The following is a 25,406-nucleotide window of genomic DNA, read 5'->3' on the forward strand; positions in this document are numbered from 1 at the left end:
CAGTGTAAGCACTGACCATTACTGCCTGTGGGCCTTGCTTCACTCTAAGTCTCTTTCTCCTCAGCTACGAAACTGCGACAGTAATTATTGCCCTGCTTTCCTCTCAGAGTCTTAGTTCCTTACGTTAGTTATATGAATCCCCCTGAAATAATGTATATGAGAGAGCTTTGCAAATCAGGGTGCTAGGCAAAGATGAGGTTCATACAAAATAGTTTAGCCAGATGTTCAGTGGTATTTTAGTTTCTCTTTGTTTAGTTAGGCAACAGTCATTGTCACTGGTTCACTTATATAAAATCGTGACAACAATTTAAAATCTGTGGTTAAGTGAGGCTGACCTACTTTGTACAGAGTTGTACAACATACTGAAACTTCTTGTTAAAGTATAGCATACATACAGAAGCGTGTAGTTGCAGCCGTCTGCCCCACCTCCATGTCCTTCCTGGAGCCTTACAGCTGGCTGGGAGGTTGGGAATTTGATATGTTTCCAGGGCTGCCTGCACATTTCAGAGCCCTGTTGAGCTGGAGGGAACTGAAAGATCTTTGCCTTGTTCTGTTGAGGCTTTGAGAGAGGAAATGAGAGACAGGGCTGGCGTACCCCAACAGGGCTGGCCCCGGAACCCACATGGGCCTGCTGTGGGCCTGCAGCCTCCCTCATCTCTGAGTTCTGTCCTGGGCCCCAGAGCATGGGGAGAGGGATCCTGGGGAAGTGGGGTGGGAACACGGGCAGCTGATCGTCTTTGGTACCTGCTCTCTGCCCAGCCAGGCAAGCACTGGATGTTGTGGCTCCTTGAGGTCAGGGTCGCCCTGTTTCCAGCACAGGTTACTGAGGCTCGGGGAGATTAAGGTCAGGGGAGAGCCAGCACTTGAGCCGGGTTGGTGTGGCTCCAGAGCCCAAGTTCTTTTCTTCATTCACATCGCTGCCCCGGCCGCTGACACCGTAACTCGGCCTGCAGGTCAAGGTGGCCAGGGTGTGGGTGAGCACAGCCCTTGACCGTTGTGCACTCTGGGTAAATCTTGTTGCTGTTCAGGAGTGACGGGCTGCTCTGTCCTTGACTTCCCTTTTGACCTTCAAGTAGGTAGGCACTGGAGCAGGAAAGCAGCAGGGAGGAAATCAGCCCGGAAAGGGGTGTGCGTCAGTTCGGGACACACCCTCCTTATCGTCCTGTGCAAGGCCCTCTCCTGTTTTATTTCCTCCCCACCCATGGCCAGCCACTCAGATGTGTTTAGTATGTGTTTTGGATATTTGTGTATTCTTAGAAACAAATAATGTCTATTGGTATTTCATATATTTTTAATATATATAAACTGTACTATCTGTAGGTATTGTTTTTGTACATGTTTCACTCAGTAATATCCTTTTTAAGATTTAGTCACATTGCTCTGTGTACATCCCATTCACTGATTTTCAGCCACTCCGTGTCACCCACAGTGAGCGTCCCCACATTTTGTGTATCCATCCCTGAGTGATGAACCCTAGGTTGTCTCCATCTCCCTGCCCCCCAGACTGTCATGCTCCCTCCCTGTCACCTGTGAGGTGCATTCTCAAAGGAGGTGCACTGGCTGTGGGGTAGGTGCTCATTTCATGTCACTGAATGCCGCCACATTGCCCCCCGGATGCACGCCTGGACTAGCTTGTGCTTCTGCTGGCAGCACTTCACATTCCTCTTTCCCCACGCGCTCACCTGCACTGACACCTTATTTCTTGCCAGTCTGATGGGTATAAATGGGTACCTCATTTTATTTTACATTTCTCTGAATATTGGTGATGTGCATTATCTTTGCAGGGACTCGTGAACCTTCTGGGTTTTCCATCTTGTGACTGCCTGTATTTACATATTTTTCTGTTGGGTTTTCTTTTTATTGTTGCTTCTTTGCACGTGTTCCTTGCGTATTCAGGTCTCAGTCCTGTGTATGTCTTAGACATTGCAAATTTCTTCTTCCAGTTGCATTGCTGAGTAAAAATCTTTCATGTGAATGAAGTCAAAGCTAATCTAATTTTACTCTTTTGGGCAGTGCCTCTTGGATCCTAAGAGGCCTGTTCCTACTCCAAAATCAAAAGTGTGTATTTTATGTTTAGCACCAGAATCCATCCAGGGTGTAAGTAAGTGTGAAGTAGAGCCTCACCTTTATTTCTTCTGTAGATTTGAGCTGCTTTTTTCCCCCAGTGCCAGTTAGGTAAGCAGCCTATTCTCCCACCAGCTTGGTTTCACCTTATTTATCAAGCGACACATGAATCTATTTCTGAGCTTTCTAGTCTATTCTGTTGGTTTACTTGTCTGATGCCGCACCCTTTCCGCAGTTTTTACTGCTGTGCCTTTGCAGAATGTCTTGATATCCGAGAGTAGGCATGCCCTCTGTAGCTCTTACTCAAGTCTGTGTTTCCTTTAATAGAGTTTAAAGTTTTTCTCCATTATGGTCTTGTGTGTCTTATTAGGTTAATTCCTAGGGTGAGGCAGGAAGGGTAGAGGGATTGAATACCTGGCAGCCTGAAGGTGGTCTGGTGCCTGTGGCTGAGGCGGTGGGAGTGAGTTGCCCCACTGGCCTGCTGTGTCTGGCAGGTTCCAGCCATGAGCAGGGAGAGTGGGGCACGACCCTGGCACTTTGACCATCCCTACTTTGACCATCCCTACTGCTTGGCTCCAAACTCGCCTCTCCACCAGCTACAGACTTCCTGCACAGCTGTACCTAATCACCCTGCTTTCTCAGAGATTTCATGTCATTTTCATAGGTCTGTTTGCCGCATTCTTTCTTCTGTGGTCTTTCCAAGGTGGTTTCTGGAGAGGAAGCTGGCAACCTGTTTAGATTTCCATCTTGCTGGGGCTGGGATCCCATGGTGCCTGGCTTCAGTGCATAACTCAGTTCTCTTCACATTGAATCATATATTAGAGATGACTTAGGAGTTCATTCCAGGCCTTTTCTACTGGCAGCAAAAAGCTTTGTGTTTTTGGTTTGCTTAGATTATATTCACTGCCTCCTTATAAATATATGATGTCAGGAATTGTCCTTTGGGAGTATGGAATATTCCTTTAATTCTTTTCTCTCTGTTTTTATAGGAATGATGTATTTAAAATTCACTGGTTGATGGCGGCCCTTCCTTTCACCAAGTCTCTTTCCTTGGTGTTTCACGCAGTAGGTATCAGTATTTGTGGGTCATTTAGGAAACGATGTCCAGTGCCTATATGATCAGGAAGAATAAACTAGAAGATGGGCTAGGTCAGTGGGAAACAAAAGATGAACGAATACCTTTGCAATGAAGCCTCCTTTGGTCCAGGAGGGACTGGTCACGGGGATAAATGAGCACAACCTCCCTAATACTTAAGACATTTTCATCCGTTACCTGCAGACTCAGAGTTTTCTCAGAACTCTTGTTGATTTGTTTTTTTTTGCCCCCAGTCATTTCTCGAGGTTATAATGCCACCTGCTGAATTGTTTCCACGATTTCCTTTATTTTTCCACATACTCCCTCATGTTCCCATTTGATTCAAAATTTAGTGTTAGCATACTTTTTTGAGAGAAAACTGATAATCTAAAGATGGCGACTTAAGAATTGAGCTTAAGCTTTGAATATTTAGTACTGATGCAAATTGAAATGAGCCTGCTCGTGGGAGTAAGAATACAGTGTCCCCAATTTGTAGGCCTACGAGGTACCTGTGGGCTACACTTGTGAGGGTGACAATCTCCAGACATGTGTTCAGGGTCCTGCACTTTAAAGTGTTGTCCTAGAAAAAGTAATAACATACCCAGTTACAGCTCCAGGAAGTGAGTTACTTGGATAATTTCCCGCTTGGATCTAAGGAAGAAGATTCTTTCTGGAACCATATAGATAATGAATCGTCGGACTCTTGAGTTGTTTTCATATCTAGACGGCCACGTGTGGGAGGATGAAAGATGTGTAAAGAAGTTGGTGCCGGTTTGGGGAGTCCTGCCTGGAAGCACTGGGGGCCCACTACTCAAACTTGCCGCTTTAATTAAAATGTGCTAGTGGCTTCAGGTAGCTCTAAATTTACAGATTTTTTTTTCAAAGAAAACAGTTGAAGCTGGGTGATTCCACGCAGATTTTTTACTGACTGATTTATTTATTTATATAAGCAGCAGGGATATGAAAGATAAAGTTCTTGGTCAGGATACTGAAAAGGTCTGTGGCACTTGGAGATTTTAAAAGAAGAGTAGGCTGCCGTTTGCCCAAGTGGATCACCTGCCTCAAGAGAGGGACCTGGACTGGGTGTTAGTGACCTTGAATCCTTGTGTCTGGTTTCTCAAGCTCCTGGTCGTTGATCAGTGCACTCACCTGCTTAATTGTGAATTGGCGAGTGAAGTGCTAGGGAGCCGGAGGGGGCCAGCCCCATCATGTGGTCCTGGCGGCGTTTCCTGTGTCGCTGTGCGTGTGGCATGCGGTGGAGCCACCTGTCTGAAATGCGCTTTTCTGATTGCAGATCGACTACCACTACATCTCCTCCCAGGGCTTTCCGATCGAAGGCTGGGCGGTTGTGTACTACATCACTCACCTGTAAGTGCGCCAGGTGACGCCTGAAGTACTCCCGTGACATGATGTAGCAGAGAAGTCAGGGGGGCTGTGGTAGGGAGAGGCCTGCCCCAGGTTGACCAGCCCTGCCCTCCTATCTCAGCCTGTCCGGGTTCCTGCCAGGCCCAACGTGTGTGGTTTACAGGTGGCCTTCCTAACTTGGGAACTTGGGGCTGTTGGCGTGTTCCTGGGAGGGGGTGCCACCCTGCGGCCACAGGCTGCTCAGATAGTGGGGTGCGGAGCTATTTGTGTGCCTGCAAGGAAGAGGTGCTCACTTCCGGTAAACCTGAATTTGGCCACCTATATTGCGAGAAACACGTGAAATCATAGCATGAGCTAGTGGATCTAACTCTCAGGGTGAGAGTCTGAAGAGACCTGTTGGTGTCTGTTCATTTTTGTCTTTTGCAGCTTGAAAGGGGCGCTCCTGTTCATCACCATCGCGCTCATTGGCACTGGCTGGGCTTTCATTAAGCACATCCTTTCTGATAAAGACAAAAAGATCTTCATGATTGTCATCCCACTCCAGGTAAAGGGGCCCTAATCCTGCTTGTCCTCGCTCTCTCGGCACTTAGCAGGGCTCAGCTCCAGGCCTGTCTGGGAAGAGGGAGTCAGCTCTCCCAGTAACCCCAGCCTCTGCCACTGGGGGCTGAAGACTGGGCTTCTCTCTCTGAATTCTGACAGACCCAGACCTCAGGTCGTTGCACTGGGAGGGGCTCCATCACCCGCCGTCTTTAAACCAGCATGTGACTAGGGGGCTGCTGAGAAGTTAGGGAAACATATTCCTTCTTCTTTGCATCTGCTTGTCAAGGAAGCTCAGGTATACAGTGATTTAATTAACAAATTAGCTTCAAACTGTGGATAACCAGTGAGTTTCCACAAGGTAGAATATTAGACAGTGGGGCAAACATTTATTAGATGCTTCATGTGTTTGGGGCCCTGGACTGAGACCACCTTTACAAGACGGTGAGCCCCTCAGGAGAGGAACCTTGTCTGATGTATAGTAGTCTTATTGGAGGTAAAACCCGGACGCGAGGAACTCATAATAACAGAGATTCTGACAGAGACGCACAGCTCCTCAGCTCTGCTTGAGCAAACGGCATCTGTTTGATAAAGGGTTGTTCTTGTCAGCTGGTCATTTTGGAGCACAGTGTAAATGGGGCAGGTGAGGGACCGAAGGGGACAGCAATCCAGGCACCTAGATCAGCCCACTCAGCTCTGCTGATTGGCGGTTTGGCAGAGTTTGTAGCAAAGCCACCTTCACTTTCAGTAGTAAGGGACATGTGTTGGTGCCAAATAAACGGTAGAGACCAGTTGCTGTAGTTTCTAAGGGGGGAATAGTTCCCCAGATCAAATGATATGGAAGGGCTTTATGGTAGAGATGGGCCTTGCCTAGATTTTAAGGAAAGAAACATGACAGAGGCAAAGTGACACTGCTGTCAAGTGAACAGAAGACGCTGAGCAACTGTACGGGTCTGGGCTGGGGAGCCACCAGGGCCACCTGCCTGCTGGGCTCAGTTCTCAGCCTGCTAGGGTCTCAGAGCTCGTGGGCCCCGGGCTGGTCCTCCTCCCCTCTGCCATCTGCTCCGTCTCCCTTCCCCTCTGGGAGCTGCTGCCATCCCCTCCAGTTTGCATCTTCTTCACCAGCCCAAACTGTGATGTAACGGACACGGTCTTCCCAGCCTCCCGAAGCTCTTCTGCTCCCCAGAGGAAACAAAACACAAGGTTACATGGCAGGTCACTCTGAGGAAACAAGGCCATTTGAAAAATTAAATATGAGGAAGTATGAGTATTTAAACCTAGGGACTAGTCTGGGAAGTCCTTGAACATCATCCTGGAGAGATAAAACTGTTTCCTTTTGGCTTCGGGAAGCCACTACATTTCTGCGTAAGGAGCGGCTGATCTACAAAATGTGCCTCAAAAACATTATTGGCACTTGGTTCCACACCAGCACCTCTGGGAACATTTTGTGCCTCGTGTGAAGAGTGTGAACTAAGGACAAAATGGAGTTACGCATTTAAGCTGTGAAAGCCTTTCTTTTCCACTTTGTCTTGGTAGATAGAGCCACAGAGCAGACGTTTAGGATGACCTGGGTCTCAGGAGGAACCCAGAAACTGGGGGCCAGTGGGAGACTGAAATTTCAAACTGGTTTTTGCATTTGTATTACGTGAAGTATGGCTTCTGTGGTGTTTTATCTGATAAGTCCCAGGTGGAAGGGGAAGCTGCCCTTCCCGAGCCGTGACACAGCAGGTGTCCCGTCTCTGTAGCCGCGTGGGGAGTTGCCATGATAACAGTGAAGCAGCATGTGTGGGACCGTGGGCTTTGCACGGAATCACAGTCTCTGTTTTCATACCTAACAATGATCTTCTAAAGAACGTCTCACCAATTCCATCTCCCTTAGGCTCAGTAGCGTCGCAGTTGTTAAAACACTGCTGTCTGTTAGCCCACTGAAGGACTTTTCATCACACACTTAGGAGCTTGATGGCAGGACTGAACACACAGACACAGCCTTCCCTTGGGAAGTGGAAGCAGGGCGTGGGCGCAGGTGAGCCCTGTGGGGAGAGCTAGGCCCCTGCCTTTGTTCCTGGGAGGAGTAGCGTGGCTCCTCACCCACTGGCCTGAAACGCTGGGCTCTCATAAAACGGTCCTGTTATCTGTCCCTGAGAGTCAGAGGCCCCATGCAGCCTGAGGATTGTGGGCACTGTGGCTAAACAGGATGGGAAGGGCACCTGTTCACCTGAGTGACTGCCAGGGCCAGAGGGGCATAAAAAGCAAAGTGTCCGGTTGTCTGTTGCTGCACAACACAGCACCCAAACTTAGTGACTTCTCACCACAGTAACCGTTGACTCTCATGTTTTCTGTGGGTCAGGAACTCAGCAGCGGCTTAACTCAGTAGGTCTGTAAGTCTCATGCAGGTTACAGTCAGATGGTAGTGGGCCCGGGTCATCTCGAAGCCTTCAGTGCCTCAGTCTCCTAGGCCGGGAAGACTTGAGTAGATGGGGCGGGAACAGCAGGGCTCCTTGGGCATCTTCCCTCTGTCCACCTGGTCCCTCCAGCATGGTGGCTTCAGGGTGGCCAGACTAATGACAAGACAGCTCAGGGCCCCAGAGGGCTGTGTCCTGAGACAGAGCCCAGCCGATGCGGTATCCTTTGTGGGACCTGCCCTAGAAGTCACCTGCGTCACTCCCACCCCCGTCACTCAGAGCAGTCACAGGCTCAGGAGGAGGGCACAGAGACTGCTTCCTGCTTGGAGGGAAGCAAGGTTCTGCAGGAGGATGTGGAACTGGAAATAATGCTGTGGTCGGAGGTTGGGGCCCGTAGGCCTGGGTGTCCACCCTGCGCTGGGGCTGCTGTTGTGAAGATCTACACGTGCTTCGGGGCTTCAGCGTCTTCTGTGTCCTGTAGGTCCTGGCGAACGTGGCCTACATCATCATAGAGTCCACGGAGGAAGGGACCACTGAGTATGGCTTGTGGAAGGATTCCCTGTTTCTGGTGGACCTGCTGTGCTGTGGAGCCATCCTCTTCCCCGTGGTGTGGTGAGTACCCACGGGGAGGGGGTGTGCACCATGGGGCTTGTCTGTCAGACCTGACGAGTGAGATCACCCAGGGCATCTGTTTAAAAATTACAGCTTCCTGGGTCCCAGGCTGACCTGAATTATTCTCCAGGCTCAGGACCGTGGAATTTGTGTCTGTGTCAGGTTCCCCAGTAGATGCCCCACGGCTGGCTTTTAGCAGTGGAGACACTAGGGAAGAGTCGAGGCGAGAACTCAGTAGCGACAGAGAACAGCAGCCCGAATTTGAAGGGAACAGAGTTGAAGAAGTCCCGTCAACAGCCTCTTCTTGCTGACGTAGATGGAAAATGAGGACGTCTGTTAGCATAGAACTAGTGGTGGTTCTCAGCACACAGACATTTTAGGCATCTGCAGAGTGGTTTGCTCCATTCCTGGAAGTGGCAGGCTTTAGACGCATGTATCGCACTTTGATTATGTGTAAAGACATGTTAGTGCCAGTTGAGTTGATGAGAAGCAATATCCTCAGTAGATCTCATCAAAGTAAAGGAGACTCTTGCTTCACTAGGAAGCGGGTGGAGGAAGGAGAGCTCACAAAAGTAAAACGCTCACCCTCACAGGAATCTAGTTCCATGGCGAAGTGAAAGCAGTCAGTTCGTTTGGAATGAAGTTTAAAAAGATAGATTCACTGACCTTCTATTAGAAGTGAAGTGTTCAACGTGAAAAAAAAACTAGTATTTTTAGGCTCCTGGGATTGATTAAGTCGTTCCGTTACTCTGATTGTTTAGAGCATGGTGCGGATGGAGTGCAGTCCTCGTTCTAGCCAGCCAGGCTCACTCCTGGCCTGACTCTGTCCTGCGTCACATGGGTACCCATGTCAGTTGAGCGGACAGCTCCAGCGTAGGGGAGAGAGCAGGGATGAGTTAGTCTCCACCACCTCCCGCATCCTGCCCGGGAGCAGTAACTCGGGCGTCCGTTAACAGGACGACCAGCATGGTCTTCAGGTCAAAAGAGCATCTTATCAGGGAGGGAGCCCAGGTCTCTACTACATCTGCCGCTGTCGGCACAGTGGGCTGGAAGGGGCCTGGGGCTCCGGGGAGATCCGGGCGTACTCTCGAGCTGCAGTGGACATTCCTGCTGTCAGTTAATTACAGCGCTCATGAGCAGATGCTGAATGGTGAGCTTCTTTGAGGTAAAGACTCTGAAATCGCTGTAAAATGACAAAGCTTGAGTTCTAGAGAGGTCACGTAGGAAATAGCATCGAGCAGGTTTTTAAAGTTTCAGCATCAGGCAGCGCTGGCTCCGCACCTGCTCTGCACTGCTGAATTCTCACATGTCACGCCATTCAGTTCTCACAGGCGGGCAGACTGCGGGCTTTGGGGAGAAACGGCTCATTCAGGCAGGTAGAGGGCGGGCAGCTGTGCCAGGGCTGCAGCCTCTCTGCCCCTGGGCCTGTCTGCCTTGCTGTGCTCTTCCTCTCAGACGCTCTCCCCTTGGTACCTTTAAACTCTGCCTAGACCTCTGGTCTGCAGCTTCCCCAGTGATGTTCGCGTTCCCCTGCCTGAACTGGCGCTGGCAGTAGTTAGTGACCAGCTCATCACTGCCGGCAAAGATGCCTCGGAGGCTGGCATCTTCTCAGCAAAGTTGTAACTCTCCAGTCAGTGAAATACCAAGTTGCATGAAGCCATGTGCTCGCAGCTCCTAGACCTAGACTTTCCAAGTCGGCCTGTGACCTTCTTGTAGGCCCCTTCTCTCCAGGCAGCAGGTGAACTCCAGGATGCTCCGTTGCCTTAGTGTTGTTGGGGTGGGGGCTATAGCTGTGGGAATGAGAGATCAAGTAGGAAAAGATGAGGAGCCTTGAATGCTTGTGGGTTTTTTTTTCCATTGAAATCTAGTCGATTTACAGTGTTGTGTGTGAGGAGGGATTAATTGGAAGTTCAGGGTTTGTAGATAGTAAATGATTGTGTTTTGATTTTTCTCCTCACACCCAGGTCCCTGCCAGACTCCTTTCAGCCAGCAGAGGGCATCTTTAACCCTCAGGCTCCAGCACCACATGTGCCAAAGTGCTATCAGGGATCACACTGTTGAGGGAGAGTGCACTAAACTCATTTAGTCCAACTTTTTAAGTTTATATTTGAGAAATTCGGGGCCTCAAGTTGCTACTGCTGGAAATAGAGGGGAATGCAAATTTGTTAGCTAACTTTTTGTTCTCCAACTATTCATTTTTAGGTCGATCAGGCATTTACAAGAAGCATCAGCAACAGATGGAAAAGGCAAGTTCCTTTGTGCTCTTTTTGTGCAGTTCAGCCTTCCCTAAACCACATGCCTGGGCACCGCTGAGAGGCGGGGAAGGGAGGCCGGGTCTCAGGATGCTGTCTTCCCGGAGGTGGGCTGGGGGAGCCCTAGGGGCTTTGTAAGAGCAGCCCGGGTTTGTGCGGTGCTGAGGCAGATGGCGAGCATTACTGAGCCCAGTTGTGGAAGGAGGCTTGGGGGTGACTGCTTAGCAAGGTGATGCATTTCATTTCCACTCATGAGTGTGATCTTCACCTTCTCAAAACTGAGGCAGGAGGAGAAAATCTTGGAAGGACCAGATAACACTTCCTTGTGAGAACAGGAGGTATAACGGATTGAGGATGGCTATGTGTAAAGCATCCCTTCCTGCTGACTTAACACGCTTTCAAAATAGATGTGTTGGTATTAATTTAAAAAGAGACTGATGCCAGAAAGCAGCTTTAAAACGCTCTGATTTTTAAATGGTTGTGCCATTATAACCCTCTTGCATCTTCTTAATTTTCCAACCATGCCTCCTAAGTCAGAAAAGAAACCACAGAGAAAATGTTTTGTGTGTTTCTGGGCCCACTTGAATCATGCCCACGACCGCAGGCTTCCGCGGCACACGCAGGGGCTCCAGGCCGCAGCAGGTCGAGGAGCTGAGCTCTCGAAGGCCCCAGCCGCCCCTGGGTCTGTGGAATCACACCCGGTGCTGGTTGTGATGTTCTTTAAGGCAGATGATTCATTTGTTGTTGTTAAGTAAGATTTTGTTGCTGACCTGTTTTCCGATTATGGAAGTAATATAGATTCATTTTAGAAAATTTGAAAACTAGATAGTAGGTGCAAGTCTTACCTCACACTTGCTATACAATTAGTATCACATTATTTTCTTTAAATTGAATTTAATCTGACTTCAAGGTGTCACGCGAGTGTCGATCCCGGGGTTCTTACCGGGAGCACAGTGCTCGGGGTTGTCCCCAGTTAGGGCCCACAGGAGTTTCTATCACGATCCCTGCTGTCTGGGCCCATGAATGTCTCTCGCGGTGGGCAGCCTGCTGTGTGAGGGTCCCGCTGGGCTGGGAGCCCCGGGCGGTGCTCAGATTCCAGTCCCCCCGGGCCCACCCGGCTTCTCACGGGGCCTCAGGCCCCACTCGCAGAATGTGCCAGCGCACTTTCTGGGCCCGGGAACTAGCTCTTTTTCATTCTCTTCTCTCTTCCTTCAGAGGCCCAGCATTCCCTTCTTCCTCTGGAATGTCCTCGGGGATGGACTCTTTTCAGACAGTTTAAGCTGGAACTTTGTCTGCAGAAATCTTGTGCTTTTAGCCTGTCAACATAGCTTTTCTCTGAGTGGGTCTCAGAGAGACCTCCTGCCTCCTTGGAGTGGGGTCCAGGAAAGCTCCAGAAAACAAAACACAAGTTAGAATCTCAGTAGAACACCCTGCCACAAGCAGAGAAGTCCAAAGTGGAGAACCAAGACCCACCTTCTGGGACGACTTACTGTCTTTTTTCCTTTTTCTTCTGTGCACGTTCTAGAAAAACTTGGTTTTACTATTTCTGTAACGTAATGACTAGGTCTCTCTCTTATGTTAATATATTGAGATAAGACATTTTAACTTTTTCATCTTTATATGTTTCAGTAGTTCTGGATTCACGTTTCTGACTGGCTGAAAATGTCTAAACATCCCAAGGGTAGTGTTTTCCAGTTGATAAGTTGTCTGTACTTTTCTTCTTGGCGCCATCCTTCCCCCTTTGGGGATTCCTCTGGTCCTTCCCCACTCCCTTCTCCATCGTTCTAATCCTCTGACTGCCTCTCTGCCTGCTCCACCTTGCATTTTGAGGGCTTGGTGGTGACTGTGGTAATTAACTGTCTGTGTGGCCATTTGCTTCATGAGAAATAGATCACTGGTTGAGGTCCTTAGTAAACTTCTGGCCTGGGGTAGGGAGCACAGCAGGTGAAGCCCAGGTCGGGTCGTGCTGTCCCCCAGCATCTGTAGTAAAGAGAAACTTTATGAACAGGAATGCTTTTGTCATTGCCTGGGGCACACGAGGCAGTTTCTTATTTTTTCCACCAGGTGACAGCCTGGGACCTCTTCAGCACAGAGCGAATATGAAAGCAGGAAGTCAGGCAGGCACAGGGCCTCCGTTCACCTTTCTCAGGGGGATGTACCATTAAGAAAGCACTCATTTCTCATCGGCAGATATCGCAAACTCTCTGAAAGGGGGACAGAGTAGATTAGAATAGGGATGTCTTCTTGGTTTATGTTTTCACTTAATCGATTTAGGCCAGGGGATGCTTTTGAGCTTACCCACAAATGCATATTTCACTCTGTACTTTGAAAAGTGGCTGTGACACTTCCGAGCCAGGGCAGCCGTGTTCCCATGATTGAAGTCTTCCCTGCAGAGAACTCAGGGACAGCACGCTGGGTGGCCAGCCGTCCTCAGGTGTGGCTGCAGAGTGGCTCGTCCACCCCAGGACGGAAGTGAGGCAGCACAGGGAAGCTGGAGTGAGCACACTGCCGATGGGCCACCAGTTCTGCAGTGTTGTGGGGGACCCTCTCTGCTCCTCAGTTTGCCCTCCCTGAGATCTGGCCCATCCTAGAGGCAACTGACAAAGTGAAGGCCACAGGCAGTAGTGTCTCCTCCTGAGTTTGGAAGGTTCTGCTGGATGGAGCCTGACACTTGGGTTCACATTCTTAGGCCCATTTTTCTGCTGACTCATTACATGACCTTGACAGTGACTTGGGCATGAGAGTTAAGTGCAGTCCAGGCTGACTGACTGCAAGTTGGGGAAGTGCTGTTTGTGGCTGTTCTCCCTGCACTTGGGATTCACATTCCTTTAGAGGGTGTTTGTTTGGAGTTTCTTTATTTCTTTGTCTCTAGATTCCTTTTGACTGAATCTGAGAGGAGTATAAAGCAGAGCTTTACGGAAGAAGCTGCCCACTGTCTTTAAGTCGTGTCTCTCCTGTCACATGCTGTGTCTCCTCTCAGGTCCTCTGTCATTTAGAGTCACTGCTGCACTGCGTCCTCTGAGGGGAGGCTTGATTGAGTCTTCACAGGCACACACAGCTCTACTTCCGCTGTGTTTCTGCCAAGAGTCTCTGGCTCTTTCTGTCCTTGAGCCTGTATCCCCGTTCCCGTCTCTTTCTCCGATGTCATTACCTCGGAGGACCGGCTTGGGGGTACACATCATACACGTAATTAACAGCCTCTGCTTTTGAGCATCTTCCCCCCTCCTGTGTTTCTGAGGAAATTTCAGAGGAAGTATCCTGAGGAGTCTTAGCTTTTATGAGCTTCAAAAGCACTTAAACAAATGGTGATTGGCTGGTTGCAGGCTTTATGGAGGAATGGCTTCATTCAGAGCTGCTACCTTGTTCTGAAAGTAACTGGCCTCGAGAGGTATTTGTCAGGGCAGCACTGCTCAAGAGGGTCCTAGGGACCTGTCCGTTTTTCATAATAAGGCGTCATCAGCCTTCTTTGCTGTTGATGTTTGCCCTGCTGGTGCAGAAGCAGCGGTGGGTGAAGCAGCTGGCACCTCGGCTTGATTCAAGGCAGTGGCACCACACTGTTAGTGGCCCCTGCGTTCTTTGTTGCCACCGACTTGCAGGGGGTGAAAAAGATTTGTCTCACTTAAGAGTGACCTTGATGAATTAGGAAGAATTATTAATGTTGTGAAATCTCAACCATTGAATTATGTCTTTTAACATTCTGTGTGATGGAACGGGAGGTACACAGAAAGCACTTCTGCTTCACACCAGGGAGTGTGGTCATCTTGAGGAGAAGCGCATGTGCAGTTGTTTGAGTTGTGAGCTGAGCTCACTGCTTCTCTCTCAGGACACTGCTTTTATTTCAAAGAATAATAACCAACTCTGGTTACTCATACCTGGGTTTTTGATAGACATTCTGTTGAAAATGCATGAAGTAAATATGTCACTTCAGGAAAACAATTAAAAGTATTTGTTGCCAGTGATCTAATTTTTACTTGAAAGTACAGATTTTAATTTCAGAAAACTTAATAATCCACCACTGTAAGCTCAGCAGCTTCCCAGTTCTTAACAGACATCTGATGTGAGCAGCGGGGAGATTAACAAATGTGACTTAAAGAGATGTTTTATGGTAAGAAGTTTCAATATTTCGGAGATCTGCATAACTCAGTAACACAGTATTCATGTTACACAGTCATGCATCAGTAAAAGATCCATTCAAAGTGTAAGATGGACCAATGGGTCTTTACTGTGACAAAGTATGAATGTCCGTGGATACAGTTTTAGATTCCCCACCTCATTCATCTCAAAGAACCTCCCACTGGTCACGTTTTGGTGCAGAAACAAGGACGACTTACCACAGTTCTCTGATAAGGCTCTGTTTCCTTTATAGACTTCAGCCAAACACTCGTTCACTCCAGGTTGAAGGCAGAAGCAAAGACCAGAATCCAGCTGTGTTCTATTAAGTGAGACATTTAAGGGATTTACAAAAATGAGAAACAGTTTCACTCTTCTCATGAAACTTTTTATGAAAAAGTTATTTTTATAAGGAAAATATTTATATTAAGATATAATGGATTTATTTTTGTCACTTTTAAGTGAATTACTGAGTATTGAAATTTGTTTCAATTTTCTAATATGGTAAATATTGATAGACTCTACCCACATTAACAAAAGTTCTTTGTGGTCCTCAGTGATTTTTAGAAGCATGAAAAAAAAAGTGTGAAGGGGTCCTGAGACCAGAAGTTTGAGAACTGTGTGTTAGGGGCAAGGCTTCTTGGGTCTGGTGGTCACGAGGACCATGAACGGGAGTGAAAGGCCACCTGGTTCTTTGTCCTGTGCCTGTTGGGCTCATTTCAGACCTACTTGGCCATATTCTTGTGACTGTTTAATATGTCTGTTTGTTCTGGGCAACTCATGGCAAAAAGAAAGTTTTATTTGGGTGTGTTTATGTAAACAGGGCTAATGAAAAACTCACTGATTAGAAAGGGAGAGAAATATTCCCACCTGTTTTTGTAAATGAAGGTTTATTGGAACACAGCTATGGCAGTCTGTCCATCTGTCATCTGCGGCCGCTTTTGTGCTGTGGAGGCGGGTTGAGGGATTGTGGCAGAGATCACCTGCCCCACAAGGCCTAAAACACCTGCTCTCCAGGCCTGTACAGAAGACGTTTGCCAGCTCCTGGCTGTTGCAGACATTTAAGAGATACCATTTTAAAAACTATACCTACCATGTAGTGATGTTGACTGACTTCCCTCTATACTGAGCACTTTGAAAACTGTAAAACTCACATAGATGTAGGAAATCACTGCTTTTAAGTATTAATGAACTCCAACTTTGTGTCCAGAACTGTGTTCTTTGTTATTTGATTGGAACAATAGCTATTGCATCTTCATCTGCTCTGATACTTTATCTGATCTGTTGCTCTGATGGGAATCTGTGCTTTCCTTTAACAAGATGGCTTTTAACGCGGACGCCCTCTGTTGACCAGCGGGGCTTTGGGGTGTGCATTTCCACCTGGCCAATGTAGAGAAGCCCTCTCTTCCTGGCTCCTTTGATTCAGTTCCTGGTTATAACTCCAAGTTTGTCCAACTTTTTTTTTTTTTTCCACTTCCCAAGTAGAAACTAAGGCAGCCCCAGATGCACTGATGCTAGACACTGAGAACTATTATTCAGTTAAACTTGGGGACTCTGGGTCAAAAGCCTGAAGGGGAAGAAGGAGGTCAGGAGAAAGGGGAGCCTCCCAACTGCATACTGGCTCTGATTCCACCTCCTCAACACGTGCGCCTCGGGGTCGGGGAGGGGAAGGTTGGGGGGACGATCACCCAGAATTCCCTCATGTCATCAACCTAATCACAGCCTCTCAGTAACATTCTGAAATAATCAGTTAACCAGTGATACCACCCTGAGTTAGTATAATCTACAACCAAAAAGCACAGGGCCTCTCATATTCTGAGTCTGAGAGCCAGCCTCTTCTTGGACACATCACCAGTTTTTTATTAGGCCTTTAAAACACTGGGAGCCAGACTAGCTCAGGGGTCCCCCCTTGGCCACCCGGGGACCCTCCATGGCGCTGAGTGTGGTTCTCTGTTGTCTAAGGGGTGTTAGCATGCAGTCTTGACACAGACACAGCTGAAACCCACTATTCTCAGTACTGCAGTGTTCAGGGAGGTCAGGTTCTCCTGTTGAGGAGGTGTTGCCTGCCATTGACCAGGCTGTGTCGTCAGGCAGTGGGATGTCTGACTGTCTTCCTCGCCCGGCTCGTTGCCAACTGAATCTGTGCCGTGGGCAGCCGGGGAGACGCACTGCTCTGCTAAGCAACACTCCACTCTGCCCATTGCGGGACTGGGGCGGAGTCTGAGATCGGCTCGGCCCCTGGGAACCCCCCCCCCAACCCCCCAGCGGGACCTTTGGTGTGGTTCTAGAGTAGAGGGGAAGCAAAAGGCAGGAACTTGCTCAGCTTGACAAAGTCCTGTAGAAAGTTACTATCCTATTGGGGATAGCTGTCAGCCACTCTCTTGGGCCATTTTTGTTTCTTTCTTTGATACTTTCTATTAGTCATTTAAGATGAAATTTTGCTTACAGTAAGATACACACCTCTTAACTGATGAGTCCAATGACTTTTGATCACTCGTGGGTCATTGTTGTAAATGTACATTGGAGATGTATTTTGAGCCACTTTCCACATGACCCTCAACAGTTTGAAGATCAGAGAATTTCATTCTCTAAATGGTTCTTATCATGTCCTTTCCCATGCTTGCTCCTGACACGTTCTCTCTTAGATAGAGCAGTGGAATCTCTTCTTAATGGAGGCCAGAGGGCACCCCATGTGCAAATCGCTCCCCAGGAAGGACACTTTCAGAACAGCGTGGTCCCAGGTCAGCGTGTGGCCTGGCTTTCAGGCCTGGGCTTAACCACGACAGGGGCAGCTGCCCTGTCCCCCTGCAGAGTGAGCTGGAGCCTGGAGCCAGAGCAGAGTGTGGAGATGGTACGATCGAGAGAGAGTCAGTGAGTCAGTAACTATAGTGCCATCCAGGCTTTGCCAGCATACTGACTTCTTTAATTTCTGTGTTTGACTCAAAAGTCCCTCTGAAGCCTGGCAGGGGGGAAGCAGGAGAAAAAGATGATGGGTCAGATGTTTTTAAGCCTCAAGGCTTTGCTTTTACTGGGCAAGGATTGTTTTGGAAATTTTTCAGTCTTTAAGTGGCTGTCATGGGCCTTAGCTTCTGTGTGTCCTGTAGATCTTCCAGCATTAACTCCTCAAGATGGATTGCTGGCAGCTCCTTGGCACTGCGCAACATTCTGAGCCAGTCACGTCACCCTGAGCTGCCAGTGGATTACGAAGCTATGAATTGCCTTCCTCTTAACACAAAGTGTAGGTGTTAAAAGCTTGGTCCTTGGATGGAGGTGGACTTGGATTTGAGTACTGGCTTCCCCACTTTCACAAGCTGTGCGACCTTGGTAATTTATTAAACTTCTTCAGGCCTGAGTCCTCCCTCTGTGAGCAGTGGTAACAAGCCCTTTCCCTGGTAACGGCTGTTGTGAAGATTACACAAGGTGAAGCATGACGGGTGCCGGGCCAGGTGCCTGTATGTGGTACAGCTCAGTAAATGTGGTGACCAGCACTATTGTTTTTATTGTTGTCATGGTTCCCAGACCACCCAGGGAAGACCACTGGGAAGGAAGGGGACCATCTGTCTTCTTGCCAGCCTGCTTAGCAACTCTTGGGCTTAAAGAGGGCAGGTGAAGGAGGGAAGGATACAGCTCAAGCCCTAGAGCACATGCTTACTTAGCACACATGAGGTCGTGGGTTCAATCCCCAGTACCTCCTCTAAAAACAAGTAAATAAATAAACCTAATTACCTCCCCTCAAAAATAAAGAGGGCAGGTGCAAGTCCAGGGAAGAAGAGGCACCTCCTCTAGATGGGGTGCTCCTGCTCCTTTGCCCCTGCATCAGAGAGCTGGCTTGTGAAGCACATGGAAGTGCCGGGCTCCTCTTGCCCCAGGCCGCTTATTCCATTCTCATTGGTAACAAGCACCTCCCACAGTTGAGTTGCGGCTGTTTTCCTGAGAGTGAGTAGGAGGAGGAATCTGCAGGAGGTCAGCTTTGTGGGAGCTCCTGAAGCAGGTGTACCTGCCCCCAGTCCCTCTCCTCCCCACTCCCTGGGAGGCTTGTCAAAATCCTTATAGTGAGGCCCACTTCCAGAAGAATCAGGAGAAAACTGGGCATCTGTCCTTAAATAAAGCTCTCCATATGATGTGGATGCTCATCCTGGGTAAGAACCATTGCCATAAAGAAATTCTAACCCATTGTAAAGAAATTTTCCTCTGATTGAGACCAATGCCCAGAGAAGGAAGTGGCAGCCGGGCTCAGCCACACTGAGTTACAGTGGTGCAGGGACCGGAATTCAGGTCTCCTGGCTCCTGTCCGGGCTATTTTTCCTCTCACCCTGCTCATTCTTTTACCATATTTGCTGTTCCTCATGGTGAGGTCAGAAATAGCCAGCCCAGACTTGGTGAGCCTTTACTCCTCTGGGAGCCCAGCCCCACCGTGGTCCAGGGAACTGCAGGCTGTCAGCTTATTAACTCCAGGGAAAGCTTTTCTGGAAGAAAAGCAAAGGGAAGCTTGGGATTCCAGGCTTCGACCCGCTGCATCACTGCTCGTTGCATCAGGTGGTGAGACTGCACCCTCGGACCTGGCTCCCCCGCTCGGCGGGCTGACTCACCGCGTGCACATGGCAGCCTGCCTCCAGGGCTGCCCAGGCCACCGCTTGTTCCCATGTCACTTCCTAGAGTCTGGCTTCCTGCCAGATGTGGCAGCCACTGGAACACATTTGCTGTTGGACTGATACTCTGTACAGCTGGCCCTCGAACAACAAATAACGCGGGGGTTAGGGGTGCCGACCCTCTATTCAGTCGAAAGACTGAGTATAACTTACAGTTGGCCCTCTGTCACTGTGGTTCCTTTGTATCCGTGGTTCCACATACATGAATTCCACAAACCGCGGATCATATAGTATTTACCACTGGAAAAAAAACCGCATGTGAGTGGACTGGAGCAGTTCAAATCCATGTGGTTTAAGAATCAACTGCGATCCTAATATAATCCTAATGCTGTAACATCAGACAATCATCCAGTGCTTACAGTGTGTTCTATGTACTGTCTCATCAATCCCCCCATCAAACCTAGAGGTATTGTTAATTTCGTTTTACAGGTGAGGGAACTGAGTGAGGCTCAGAGAGGTTAGGCGACTTATCTGATGTCACACAGCTAGTAAGCAACCCAGCTGAAATTTGAACTCAAGGTGTTCACATGTGCAGGGTCTGTGCTGTTACCCACTCCTATTTCTTAAAATAAGTGAGCTCACTTCCTGCCTTTGCTGCCTCAGCTGTGACTAGGATGCCCTGGTGGAACCCAGGAGCTTGATCCCATGAGCTGCAGTCTCGCAAACAAATGTCTTAACTTGTGACTGGAAATGATGTCTGTTGTGGTTGGTGGGTTTTGGAACCAGCCGTGAGCTCTGCTTATTGTGGCTGCATTTCTCGGAGTTAACACTGGTTGTTCTCAAGTTCTGTTTATCACTCCTAGCAGGTGTCCTCGGATGGTATGGCATCCGTGCCTGTCCTGACGCTTCCTCACAGGTGCCTGGACGTGGGGGTGCCGGCTTGTTCAGGAGAGCTTCACGGCCTGCCTCACTGCGGCCTGTCCTGCAGTCGCCCTGGAGCGTGTGCGTGCTGATGCAGATACCAGGGGACGTGAGATGCAGTGCCTTCCACCCCCTTCTCTCTCGCCCCGTGAGGCCCTGCAGTGCCTTAGCCCCTCTGCTCTCTCTCTGTCAGCTCCCCCTCTGCCCCCTGATTTCCTTCCCCATGACAGAGAGGGGACCCATCAAACTTCAGAAGAGTTCTCTTTGGCGTCCTCAACTTCATCTCCCCTGGCCAACCAGCCTCGCTCACTGCCCCTGCCCCGGCTCTGCACTGACGGAAATACGTCTCCTCTTATTAGGGGCACCTCCACAAATCCAAGGTTTTTGACCTCAGTTGGGTTCTTATTCTTGGTTCTCCTATCCTTTCTCCAAAGAGATTGTTCTAAAATGTAGATGTGATAAAGGCCTCTCAGAGGCTCCCTGGGGCCTTGGCCCCAGCCCGGAGGACAGCCACAGTCTTCTGCGTCCTACTCGGCTTGCTGCTTTGTCCTCAGCCTGGCCGGGCCCCCAGACTCTCCACGTGCAGTCCAGCCACCCTGAGCTGCTTTCTCTGCACTGAGGTGTGATGCTGGCACCTCTGAACCGGTACCTTCTTCCCAAGCATTCTCTCTGCTCGTTCAGCCTCTCCAGTCTTGCTCCCTCTGGAGCCCCCGTTGGGCCTCTGCTTAGACACCACCTCCTTTGGGCATCCTGTCCTCCCCCGCTCCCTGGTCTGCATGGGGAACTGCTCTTTGGGTGCGGCCACGGCAGCCTTGAAACCCAGGAGTGGAAACGTGCCTCTCCTCTTCGTTGGGCGGACAGCTCTTAGTGAAGCAAGGACAGGAGTTTCATTGGCCAGAATTGGTTTCAGCAGGCAAAATTCAGAAGAGACTTTTAAAGCAGTTTTACTGTTTAAATGGTCTAATTGTTGGTGCTATTCTTTCTCAGTTACTCACAAAGAGGATTGAGCATCCATATTCAAGGGCGATTCGCTCATTTGCAAGGGCCTTGGTTCTCATGGGCCACCCTGTTCTGTGGGGCGGAGTGCAATCCATACAGATGTGCAGAGTTTTACATCTAATGGCGTGGTTATCTCACTTCTCAGTTTTAATATCTTGTCCTCAGTGAAGCCTCTCCTGTCCCCAAGATGAGGAGGGGGACCTGACTTCACACCATCCCGCCCAGTACTCTGTGCGCCCAGCATGAATGGATAGCCTGTGATCCAGTGCCTCTCGCCGCCGAGGGACGGCAGCCACCCTGGGGGCAGAGGCCGTGGTGGTTGTGGTGGTCTGAGCCTGGCTCAGAGTCAGAATGAATGAAAAATGACTGAGAGCTGGAGAGATTTAATTTAAAAAATAGCAAGACCATCAAAGAGATTATAGATAAGAAAGCCTCTGCTGATCTGCCTACTTCATTTAGCATCTTCAGATGTCGCTTGAGTCCGTCGCAGCACCAGATGTGGGTGTTACAGCCTCTACGTTTGGGGAGTTAGAATTTCCCAAGTTTTTTGAACTTCCCCTCATCAACGCATTTGGTTTCTCAGAAGAGGTTCTTGCAGATACCGTTAGTTGACAGTCACCTTGAAGATTAACGTAGGATTCCAGGAATTTCTTTTGGAATCCCAAGCCTGACTGCCCCCCACTAATCACAAGCCAGAGGAGGGAGACAGAGGAGAGTCGATCCTTCACCACCCACAGTCACATTCTTAAACAGAACCAATAATTAAATGCTATTAAGCAAAATTAATTTGCCTCCTGCAGGACGGTTTATGATGAATGAAAGGATTGCTAATCTGGGAGGGAGCCAGGCTACCCTCTGTGGTCATCAATATTTCATAGCCTTTGGCGGTGGCAGGAAGTTAGCTGTCCTGGCTCCCTGACCTTGAGCAATTTCAAAGGTAGGACAGAACCAGGGAGGTTTTATTTAAAGGGCTTTGTTATAAGACAGTGAAAGCCTGAGTGAAATGTACAAGATGCAGCCGTGGGTTAATTGAGTTTACACCCTCAGTTAGTAGGAGGCTCCTCCAGATGGTCTCAGGGACCCACCTGGTCCTAGTGGGGGTTGCAGTTCGGTTGGCCACAGGGGCAGAGCTGAAATGTTTAATGATGGCTTTAGGGGCTAGAGGAGCCCTGATTTGTAGTGTCTGCCGATTTCTGGGGTGTCACTAGACTCCCGGCATGGCTTTTTAGAGCTTCTGGACCTGGAGTAGGGGGATGTGCTGGTTTGCAGACACAAGCTGGCACCAGCACACCACTGCGGCTGGGAGCCCCCTGCCCGCCGCTCCCACCTCTCCCCGTTCTTCCTGGGATGGGAGAGACCCTGCCAAGCCTCGTACTTCCAGAAACACAGATGCGCCCTGGGCAGCGCTCATCTGCATTAGACTCGGCCTCTTGACTCAGAGGGTGCCTGCTTGTGACATGCTTTAAAAATGAGGAAAGAAGTTAATGAGCCTCTCATTTTGTTCTTTTCTCCTCCCTAGCTGCTATTAACTTAGCAAAGCTGAAACTTTTCAGACATTATTACGTCTTGGTGAGTACAAACATTCCTAAACCTGTAAATAAGGTCAATGCAAGGAGTAGAGCAGGTGAGCTTCCCAGGAAGCAGTGCGCTGCCTGGGCTGCGTGTGGGCTCACTGGGTAAAACCAAGCAGCATCTGTGCCTGTGGGCAAGTCAGTATCCGAGTGACTTCTTTTTAGATTTTAGTTTTAAATTTGGCTTTAACTACTCAGAAAAGTAATGAATAGTTGATACTTTTTAAATGCGGGATAATAGAAACGCTTCTGTCTGTGGCTTTGGCATTGACGGTCACTTTGCACAGCTCTTTTCCTGCAAGCCTGTCTGCCCGGGGCGAGGTCCCAGTCAGCAGCCTACTCTCGTGGGGCCAGCACGTTGAATCCTTACCACACCCTCCCTTCCTAGAGTACTTAAGATTATTGGTACTTCCTCTGAGTGTGGACCTCAAACGTTTCCAGCGTCTACTAAAGACTAAAAATCAGTATTTTCCCTGTGTAGTTTTATTTTGCTCTTACTACTGAAAAACCTTTCTCAAAGCTTGGGGATAAAAAAAAATTATCCTTTGGGGCTTGAAATCAATGGGTTATGTACAAGGATAAGACGAGAAAGGGATTACTCAGAAGTGAAGAGCAACCATAGCAGCATGTTCTGCCCTCCCTGTGCACGCGACTGTTTATCAGTCAGCATCTTGGTCCCCTAGAAAAGGGAAGGAATCCTTCCAAGTGCAACCAGCAGAGCAGCTCTCCCTGCCGCGTTTGTTACCTAGCACTCCAAGTGTCGGAGATTTTCTCCCGGTAGTTCTGTCTTCTCTGGTGTAGTTACTTTGTGAAAACAAGTTGTTGGAAGAAAGTGGTGCTACGGCTTCTGTGTTGATTCTCTTTCTCCTTCCTTTGCTCTCCTGATAGATCGTATGTTATATATACTTCACCAGGATTATCGCATTTCTCCTCAAGCTTGCTGTTCCGTTCCAGTGGAAGTGGCTCTACCAGGTATGCTGCTCATGGGGGCGGTGCGGAGAATTTATGCCCTAGATGAAGTCCGCCGGTGTAACTTAAGGTTGTTACCGACTTATCCGGCAGTGGCCACTAAGACCTTCTGTCTTACAAGTATATTTGTCCAGGAAAGCTGCTGAATTACCTGAGAAATCTGGAAGTAATTGCATTATTGATTTTAGTTTTCATTTTTAAAAGTCTTTGAAAAGAAAAGCCTCAGGCAGAGAGAGTAAGATTTGCCTCATAAAATTAAAATCTGGATGAAATGTGGCCTTCTTCGGTTTATAGGGCTTAGAATAGTTTAGAATCCAGACCTCCCTTCTTCTTTGTCCATTATTATTATTTCAGTAATGCAGTGTCTTTGTAATATATTAGAACTAGTTTAACTACTAGGGTAAGGTGCCAGATGTTTTAAAGGCTTTTTCTGGAAGCATTCACTGAGTGTGTTTTAGGCACTGTAGAAAAGCGTGAGTGTGTCTATATTGAGCTTTTAAAAGATACCAGTGAGACTCTGCTAAAGAGGGAGCCTGAAATGTCATCTTTGGGTGGAATGCTCCTAGCTAAGGCTTCAGCAGATCTAAGGAAACTGGTCCCCAGCGGTCAGCTCAGGCATCTGAGTGAGTGAGCAGCGGGTGGTGGGTGATTGGAGCGGGTAGGGGCTGTCAGCGTTCAGTTCCACTGCTTTCTGAAGAATGATGTTCTAATCCCTTTATTTGGGGTGGTCTTTAAATTTGCAGCTCCTGGATGAAATGGCCACGCTGGTGTTCTTCGTTCTGACGGGGTATAAGTTCCGTCCAGCTTCAGATAACCCCTACCTACAACTTTCTCAGGAGGAAGACGACTTGGAAATGGACTCTGTGTAAGAAATCTCCTGTCTTCTCCCTCCTTTGCCTAACTAAAGCAGCAGGGTGGGGGTTGGAGCAGCTGCTCTCCACATTGTGTTGCTCCAGAGGTGGTACCTCTATTTTTAGCAGAAGGAAATGGACACTCAGCCCCAGGCTCTCGTATTCAGTCTGAGGTATGGTATCTGCCAGGCATTGCTCAGTCTTTTCAGGGAAAGTAGAACTTGCCATCTAGGCAGGGGACAGTTTTATTCTGGCAGGATTGGGGAAAGGTGGACAGGTGGAGCCGAGGGTGAGCCTGCGGCAGCCTTGGTTTCCCCTCCTGTTCCAAGGGGAAGAGGGCTCCAATAATGCTGTGTTCTCCATGCTGGCTTAGTGTGAGCCCGCCTGTGACAGCGACATGAGTGTCCCCTCAGTGGTGGGAGGGCTGCAAGTGTAACAGCCAGAGAGGGAGCTTGTTTCTGGTGGCGGTTTCCCGGGGGCTCCAGCCCAGTTTAGCTTGTAAAGGAGAAGCTGAGCCAATTGAGGCCAGGTGCCTTTAAGTCAGCCAGAAAGTTGTTTGGGGGTTTCTCTTTAGCTAAGAACTCGACTGTTGAGAAAGTTCTGTGAGTTTCTATGAGGTGGGACAGAGCAGAACAGCCCGAGAAGGAAGCCCCGGCCGCCTTCCCCCCGGGGCCCCGTGCTGGGCCGTCGTCTCCCTCCTCGCGGCGGTGCTGCCCTGGGCCGCGCCGGCCCTCCGCAGGCAGCCCAAGCCGGAGCAGAGCCCTTGCCTGTGTCTCCTAGCAGGTCACAGGCTTTCTGTCGTCTAGACTGGAGGGTGTTTCCTGAAGGAGGGAGCTGGGTCTGAGCCCCGCCACCGGACATTGAGCGCCTCTTTGTGCAAAGTCACATTCTTCATGCCTCTCCCGCCCCAAGACATCCCCATGCCCTTCCCAACAAGTGCTCTGCGCTGGCAGCACAGGAACTCTGGGGCCACGCACTGACCTCATTGACTGGGATTCTGGGTACTTTCTCATTAACCTCTTTTTCTTTTTCTTTTTTTGTATTTTTCTTTAAATGGAGGGACTGGGGATTGAACCCAGGACCTCATGC

At 49.1% G+C, this 25,406-nt stretch overlaps 1 protein-coding gene across 9 annotated transcripts in view; it reads left to right on the top strand.

Moving 5' to 3' along the window:
- The window catches only part of GPR107 (G protein-coupled receptor 107), a 58,810-nt gene that overhangs the window by 21,687 nt on the left and 11,717 nt on the right, over positions 1–25,406 (top strand). For 8 of the 9 annotated variants that reach the window (XR_012506582.1, XR_012506578.1, XR_012506579.1 and 5 more), the window contains exons 10-17: positions 3,054–3,129; positions 4,434–4,507; positions 4,931–5,048; positions 7,925–8,055; positions 10,258–10,301; positions 22,446–22,495; positions 23,386–23,469; positions 24,210–24,331. Coding sequence is in view for 2 of the 9 variants with exons in the window: in XM_074362392.1 (XP_074218493.1) it covers positions 3,054–3,129; positions 4,434–4,507; positions 4,931–5,048; positions 7,925–8,055; positions 10,258–10,301; positions 22,446–22,495; positions 23,386–23,469; positions 24,210–24,331 (699 nt within the window). In the remaining 7 variants the exon portion in view is untranslated. The other variant, XM_074362391.1, reaches the window with a different exon arrangement.

This window comes from Camelus bactrianus, chromosome 4, assembly GCF_048773025.1.
Source record: "Camelus bactrianus isolate YW-2024 breed Bactrian camel chromosome 4, ASM4877302v1, whole genome shotgun sequence".
Classification (NCBI taxonomy): domain Eukaryota; kingdom Metazoa; phylum Chordata; class Mammalia; order Artiodactyla; family Camelidae; genus Camelus; species Camelus bactrianus.